This window comes from Exserohilum turcica (assembly GCF_000359705.1).
Source record: "Exserohilum turcica Et28A unplaced genomic scaffold SETTUscaffold_6, whole genome shotgun sequence".
NCBI lineage: Eukaryota > Fungi > Ascomycota > Dothideomycetes > Pleosporales > Pleosporaceae > Exserohilum > Exserohilum turcicum.
This window is the reverse complement of record NW_007360277.1, coordinates 645164-653445: the sequence shown is the minus strand read 5'-3', so window position 1 is coordinate 653445 and position 8282 is coordinate 645164. Positions and strand designations below refer to the sequence as shown.

Below are 8282 nucleotides of genomic sequence, written 5' to 3'. Positions count from 1 at the left end.
GGCTGTTCTAAAGCTCGTCTGTACGAGTAACGAACCGCTCTGCCCAGCATTTGCCTAAAGGCTCGCCATCTCGTTCGCGTAGTAGTTTCTCCGCCATATCTGCTACTTCACATAGACAGGGGGCAAATCCTCGCGAGTCTAGGTTAAGAATATATCGTACGATAGTTTGCTCTTTAGACTTAGTTAGCTTCTGGCAATTTGGCTGTGTTGTAGGTCGAAAGGTGATTCCTTGAAGCCGCCGAGAGATCTGCTGATGATGGACGTTGTAGGCTGCTGCAGCGCGTCGAATGCTCTTAAACTGGCCTGTACGATAGGCCTGAACAGCTAGAGTAAGCCTACCTTCTTGCTGAGTTAATATCGCGTTCTGTTGTTGGGGCATTATCTTTCGTACGTGAAGTTCGTGATGCCAAGAAAAAGTGGCACACTCGGTGATGTGGCCCGCTCGGTGATGGAATACGTTATAGACTTAGTAAGTATAAGCCTATAACTAAAAAGCTTTTATATATAGTTTATAAGATTAGCTTTATATTATATAGTAAGTGATTTTATATTTTTTATAGTAGCTATATAGAACTAGGTTTATTTATGGTAGCAGCGCGTTAATATTAATAATATAATACTAAACTTTTTTATAGCTACTCTATATAAAAGTTACTCTTTAGAATTTTATATATTAACTACTATAAGTGCTTTCTTGATTAGAGTTATAGTAGTAGAGTTATTACGCGTTAAAGTAGGTAGGTCTGTTTTAGGAAGGTGCAGATGGTGTTGCATCCGCTGAACAGTTGCACGCACTGACCACCTACAGTAGTCTTGTTGTTAGCACACGGTCGGAAATGCCCCTCTTCAGCGCACATTGCTTCTACATGCACACGGAATTAACATCGAGACCGCCTGGCCCGCCGACCGTCCGCGGCCAACCCTTCTGGCCACGACCCTGCGACCCCGTTATCTGACGGCCTCGCCCTCCATTATCTAGCCCCGCGTCTCAATCATGCAGCTAGAGGGGGGCTTGGGTCACGAAAACGCAAAGCCGTGGAGCACGGCGGATTTGGTCCAGATTGCGGAGGCGGAGCACTGCCCAGTGGCAGCAGACGATAATTCTCCGACGCATGCTCAGGCTCGTGTTGTGCCACGAAGACTCGAGGCCAGCCGCTGCTTTTTTGCTGTCGCTTTCTCGCAATGGCGTGCATAAGAAATGGGTAGCCGCACGAGTGCTAGAGGCCCGCCGGAACTTGGACATGGACTACGCATGCATCTCCGGATGACATCCAGATTTTGACCCTGTTTGCTTTTTTAGCACCGAGGGTGGCTTGCTGCTGCATTAATCGAGGTGGCGGCCATGCCATGCAAAAAGCATTACATGCTGTAGTGTGCAATCTTGGTCGAGTGGTTGCTAGCTGCTCGCTTTTAGAAGCACTATAACGGTGTCGCTTTCGTACCCACAGGATGCATCGTACGATTGCTGTCGTAATGGTGTAGAAATGGCTCATGTGGATTATTAATGGCGGAATGACAGGACGTTGGCTTGCCAACCACGACTCGATTTTTCGGGCATCTCCGGCCAACATTCTTCTTCCGCTACAGACGCGAGATGCTTGGCGAAAAACCCTCGTTGTGGACTCCATCAGCACTCTCTGCCGATCCAAACAACACTTTTCGTCCACTTGCCGTGTTCTCAGTCTCGGTCGGACGTTTCGCGGATCGACAATGCTTCCGTACATGCTGTATCCCGTATGGCCAGTGGCCATGTCATTCTTCGGGAGGCTATTATCGTAGGAGGATCATATTCTGCGCTTAACGCGCCAATTCGATGGGGCTAAAGAGCGTCCGTGAAGACAAGACAGGTCGCACCCGTAGCGTTGCACACACGCCATGAGCGAACGACAGTCGACGCTTGTTCATGCCCAATGCCCTGTGCTCACAGTCGATCATGCAGCCGGCTACCAGATTCGCGGGTCCTAGCATAGACTTGAGAGTCCGAGCGAGGAAAAGGCAACCATGGACGCACTAGAATGGACGTGCCATAGAGAACGCCTTCCTCCGTGGCAGGTGTAAGGAGCACAGTCTCAACTGTCACGTCACCAAAGGCTGTACAGCATGCCATGAGACGGAGCAGCGGAGGACGCCGACGTGCATGTACACACTGGAGAACGGTCAACCCACATTTGTTCTCCGTGTACGCACATCCAGACGCGGACCATGACTTGTAACCTGCTGCTTGTTACCGAGCCGCCGCACGCCGTTGTCCAGTCGATAGTACATCTACTGGAAGCCGCTCATGTCTCGAATATAGACGGGCGTAGGAACCAATACACCGAGTCGTACCTGTGGTGGTGTAGCATACTCAAACGCAGTGACACATCCGCACAGCACAAAAGCAAGGGTCGTTCTGCAGCAAGCCATATGAAGATGCCCGCCGTGCAACCCGAGTCGTCGGAGATTCCTTTTTCAGAAAGACAAATTCATGGTGAAGGGCAGTGCCGGATACATGCTGACAGTTGGCATCATGCTGTGCCATGTGTGGGGAATTGGTGCTCGGATTGACCAACGATCCGATTCTGTCGTGAAAGGTTCCTCGAATGTGGCTGAGGACGTCAAGCAGCGGCTCGGGCTGCCAGGCCGTGTAACCATGAAGCACCATGGCATGTCCTTTGTGCGGCAAACAAAGTGTAAGCTTCCCGAGACGGCCAAGGCGCGGAGGAGCGTGTGGCCGTGGGATTTGCGTACGACTGCGGCGAGGGCGAAATTGACGGCGCATGCGACGAATTATTACATGCCGTGCATAGTGTGTCGGGTCAGTAGCCATGTTTCGATACTGCGTCCGAAGGTTTGCTGGCTTGGTATCGAAAAATGGTGCCAAACGAGCTCCGCGTTGACTGTCAGCCACGACATTGCCAACTGTGGCAGATACAAAGCCACAGAATCATGCACACACATGTGCTGTCAGTGTCAGGCCTGGAGAGTATATCACGTGATATAGGCGTGTTTCGGATAAGAAAAGCACAGTCTGGTCACCAAGCATAAGGTTCCAAAGCGCAGCACAGGTGTTATCCACCAAGCTGGACATGACTGTGCAGACCCGACCAGGCGGGCACGTGTACAGGTGACGGCTTGCTGCGGGACTGTCACACGGGTCAAACAGCCACGAAGCTTACCGTGCAAGGCTCGCTCCTTTCTTTTCAGCCCAGGTAGCATTTCCCTACTCCAGAGCAAGTATCCGGTGAGCGGCCTGCTACATCCATGGAATCCGGTCATTGTTGCGGGACAATCCTCGTCAAAGGCGAAACACAGCTTCGTGGATGTTGCTTTGGGAAAAGAAACAAAGGCGGCGCTTTTTGTGGCTAGACAAAGCAACTCGGTTCGGACAACGGATGGTCGTAACGACGACGCGTCGGCACCGCAAGAGTCAGGGCTATGCAAGCCCGGTAGAGAGGGACACATGGAATGCCCATGCGCTGACGAAGGAATCGTGTTAGCCCGAGACAGGCATGCATGTGGAGTGAGCCTCAACGTCTTCTGGGGTTGGCTTTTTTTTTTGTTGACATGGTCTCCATTGCAGGCGATGGAGAAAGACCCAGGCCGTTGAAGGACCAGAACAGTCGCCACGGATCGCGCAGCGCCGTCTGAAGTGGCCTCTTTCTGCTCGACAGGCGTCAATCCGAGGACCAAAGTGGATGCCTGTCGACGTGTGTTAATTCAGCCAGCGAATGGACGCGGGTTGTCTCGTTGGGGGGCAATATCGGTGGACCTGGAAGCGGTAAATTAGCGATACAAGGTGTGAATGTCATCGGCATCGCCACATTCGCACAGCTGGCTCGATGCTGCTAGGTGTGCGAGGAAGAGGCTTGCATGCGCAGCAGCTCTGACAGTGGCCGCGGGGTGATTTGCGATGATGCAAAAGGATGGCCGTGAGGGATTTCTTCCTACAGGCTAGCGGCAGAAGGAAGGAAAGAGGCTGCCTGGTGATGGCTGCCACCTTCCCAGCCGCGCGCCTTGGCACAAGTCATCCTTACACCTGCTCCGTCACACCAGTGCGGCTGCACGTCAACCAACGCCATTGTCTATCCACGGCCTTGCAACCGCAGCGGCTCACTCACACTTGTGCTGATTCGCAAGCTGCACACGTGACGAGCATTACTTTTTCTTCGTCATCCCCCCATCCCTCGCGCGAATGATTTCGGATTGGTGGCCGCCAAAACAAACGTCGTCCAACGGTGCCCATCACGATTCCGGTGACGCCCTTTGCTGCAGGCCCAAGTAGCTGTACATTGCACGCGACGCGCTAGGGGGCTTGGAAGCACCGATCGACCGAGACGACATAAGGGCAACGGAGGCTGAGGGGTGTTTGTTGGTTGATTAGGAAACCAGCCAGCTGACCAGCCATGAAGCGAGAGACAAAGAGCCCACAACAACAGTGCTGGCACGACTGAAACATGCTCATGGCTGCTGCCTTGCATGTCGTCTTGCGCGTATTGCATCCAACAGCCTCGTCTGGACCTTGAGGGTTGCTGTACGGTGGATATGTCGATAAACAACAGTGCACCACCACCATCATCATCATCATCATCACCACCACCATCTCGGTTATACCTTCACCAAGTCGCTTGGCCAAGGGCTCTCTGCTGCCATCTAAGCATCGCTTGGCCTGAGCGGCCGGTTAGACGGCTGCTCCCAACACACACCCGCTCCAAGGCATGAACCCAATGCGCCCAGAAAAATGAAAAAAAAAGTCCAGCCCCCGAGACAGACGGAGTCTCGATCCCGCAGTGGTGATCATTAATCGCCCCTCTCCAAGACGTGCATCCGATATCCGTTGACAGCCATGTACGATTTAGACCTGGACATGTGGTTTAATCCTTTGGGCGTTAGGCCGGCGAGACAGGGCGCAACGACGGTCCAGTGATTTGCAGCGAGTCAAGAGGGGCTACTGCAGAGTTGGATGGCTCAATCACGCAGAGGGAAAGGGCTATGCAAGCCTCATGCCGTAGTGGACCCGGTGATTTGCTGTTGGCCCTAGACTTATTGCGGCCATGGCGATGGATATGGACATGGACGACGCCTAAGCCCGTGGAGCTTGGAGGGGGGGGAAGACTAGGGGCCTGGTTGGGCGCGAGTTTGATTTCATGCGCAAGTCCATGGATGTTTTGGGCTGGGTGCAGCATCGGGGTGGGGGGGAGGGTGCAGATGGATGCGTTGTGGCACCTTGCCTTGAGTGGGTCAGCTACGTGGGCTATGAGGGAGCGCAGTCAACAAACGGCGAAGGTATAGCTGTACACAGTGTCAACATCAATCACGAGGGGGGAGGGGTGGGAAAACAGGTCACGATGCTGACTTGAGAAAAAGACGTGGGTTGCTCTTGGCCGGTCGCCTGCAACTGTGCTTGCTGCGGCGCCGTTGGGTATCTTTTTTTTGTGATTTGCAAGTTTGCTCTGAGCAAAATAAATCTTGTCCTTCTTGTGGGACCTACTAGCGTACATTGTTTTGAGCCTTGTGCTCTGGTATCATAGATGAAGAAAAAGTTAAATGAATGTAATAGGCGAGGGTGTCGCCAGAAATAGAGACAACTCCAAGAAATGCCCGATAAAATCCACTCCTGATAACACGGAAAGAAGCCGTATGGAAACAAACTCCATGCCATCAAGGCTGCTGACAGAGTTGAACGTACTAGGCCTTGGTGATGGCCGAAATTCTAAAGGGTTGAGACCAGCGTGTTGTCCGAACTGGTCTAATTTTGTAACGCCAAGGAGAAAACAAACCACCCAACACCGAACGAGAAATCAATGGCTGTTCGTCTCGTCATGACTTTTCGAAAATAGTATAAAAACATGGACAAGAAGCGTATTCGTAAGCAGAAACATCCATGGGGCCATGGACAGGAAGAAAATCTAGTAGACGTGGACCGGGGCCATCATCGAGGGCTGGAAGGAGACATGCTTGACCAGATTGGCGGCCTGGATAAAGGGCTGGAACCACGTGTTGGAGGGAGGCTGGGGAGAAACGTATTGCTGCTGAGGCTGGGGCTGAGGCACGCGCGACGAGAACTTGGGGAGCTGCGACTGGTACGACGAGGTCGACGAAGCAGAAGAGGCCGACGAGCACGCAGAGAAGACCGACTCGCCATCCGAGTTGGAGCTTCCCGACGACGTCGACGACTGGAAAGGCGAAGGTGCGTATGCGGATCCGGGGAGAGGAGCAAACTGGGGAACGGGCGCCTGGTAGTATGGGTTGTATGCGGGGTCCTGGTTGTAGTCGACGGGGCCAAATGAAGGAGTAGGCAGAGGCGTCGAGACGGCCGACTTGGGGGCAGTGAAAGACGAGCATCGGAGGATCATGTCGCGAACCTCGGGAATCGTCGCCCTCTTGGCCGGGTTGAACTCGAACATGCGTCTCAGGATGGCGTCAAGCTCGTCCGAGACGGGAAGAATCGTCTTGAGAAACTTGGGGTCCTTCATGAAGGCGCGGAAAGTGCTGTCGTCAAACGAAGCCCGCTTCCACGGGTTGCGTCCGCATGTCAGGTTCACCAGCATGACACCGAGGCTCCAGACATCGTTGGGCGCCGATGCGTAGCAGGAGTAGGCCTTGGGTGCTGATGTCTGGCACTCTGTTCGGATGGTTAGCACGTGACGGATGCTGACTCATGCAACATCAAACGTACCTGGGGACATGTAGAAGGTGGAGCCGCATCCAAAGTCCGAGGTGACGGGGTCCGTGGTGGCGAGTCCAAAGTCGGCAAGCTTGCAGGTCATTCCATTGTCAGTGACGAGAACATTCTCCGGCTTCAGGTCCCGGTGGTAGATTCCAATAGAGTGGCAATATTCGACGGCATCCAAAACCTGGAGAAAAGCGCGTTTGGCCATGGCATCATTACCCACGTACTTGCCCTGCTCGGTGATGTTGGAGAAGAGGTCGCCCTCTGGGCAGTATTCAATGACAACGTATGTGCAGTCGGGCGCATCCATGATCTTGACAAGCGAGACCACGTTGGGATGGGCGCTGGCCTGGTGGTGCAGCTGGATCTCCCGTTGCTGGAACTTTCTCTGGCGAGGCTCAAGACCAACCTTGTTGAGTGCTTTTACTGCATAGGGGATGTTGGTCTGGATGTCCACGGCCGTGTACACGACGCCGTAGGCGCCAACGCCGAGAATGCCAGTCAGCTGGAGGCGTCCGGCGAGAACCTGGCCTAGGCGGTCTTCCGGCGCGCAGAATCCATTTTGGGAGGGAGATGCTGGGGGCGTCGGGTACATATTGTTAATGGGAAAGAGATGTAGTCCTCGCAGGTCCAATCAAGGCCTCAAGGACAGGGTTAGAGAGATCCGGGAGAGGGAGGCTGGCCTTTGTCCAAGAGCGGAAACAGCAAAGAGTCCCGGGCGGAAGAGGTAGACACGAAAGAAGAACCTATTAGAAAGGATATGTATGTCGTGGGAGCAACCCAAAGAGGCAAGTCAGGTGACTTTGCGGGTTGGGCAGGAACAGCGACTGTGAAGGCTCGGCGCAACAAACTTGGGGAGGCGCGCGAGAGCGAAGCAGAGGGAGAGGATTGACGAAGGAATGTGGTGTCAGAAGGGATGAGCTTGGTAGTGGTAGAGGTAGAGTGTGTGAGAGGAGGAGGATGATTGAGGTGGTGGTGGTGGTGGGAGTAGGGTGTAGGTATAAAGCGTGAGGCGGGCTATGATGTATGTTGTATGGGCACGGCTGGGCAGCAGTGATAAAGAGAGGCGTGCAGCGGCGGGCCCCCTGTAGCGATTGGCCAGACTGGAGACCCCGGTTTTTCGTAAATATAGGGAAGGAGCGGCGCTATGACGAAGACGGATGGGGCGACAGAGCAAGTGCAGGCGGCCATCAGCGATATGCGCCATGGCCTGCCACACACACACAGGCGCGCGCAGCACACACACACACACGCACACGCACACACACACTCTCGCTCACGCCCTCGCTCCCACAGTGCCAGCCTGCCTACACACGCGCACAGGGTGAAGCTAGCACTAACGTCTGGCTCCACTGGGGCAGCGCACCCTGGCTGTGTGTGGTGGCCCAAGCCGCAGCAGCGAGGCAGAGGCAGGGGGGCCGTGGGCCGTGTGCGTGCGTGTGGGCGTGAGTGTGTGGGAGGGCGCGAGTGTGCGTGTGGCCAAGTCGAGGCTAGGCGTGGACCAACAAAGGCCGTCATGCAGCTACCGCTCGGCCGGGGCCCTGTCCTTGGAGGGGGTGAATCATGGCGCCTGCAATCCCGCTTTTGACCGGGCGGCTGCGACCCAGCGGCGAATCAGCAGCCCGTCAGC

At 54.5% G+C, this 8282-nt stretch overlaps 1 protein-coding gene across 1 annotated transcript; it reads right to left on the bottom strand.

The window, feature by feature from the left end:
• Positions 1 to 5888: 5888 nt before the first annotated feature.
• SETTUDRAFT_22566 (uncharacterized protein) lies at positions 5889 to 7247 on the bottom strand (the record flags this gene model as incomplete). The annotated part of the gene is made up of 2 exons (XM_008031159.1): positions 5889 to 6604; positions 6659 to 7247. 2 exons carry the CDS (start codon positions 7245 to 7247, stop codon positions 5889 to 5891), a joined length of 1305 nt encoding a protein of 434 aa, XP_008029350.1.
• Positions 7248 to 8282: the final 1035 nt, after the last annotated feature.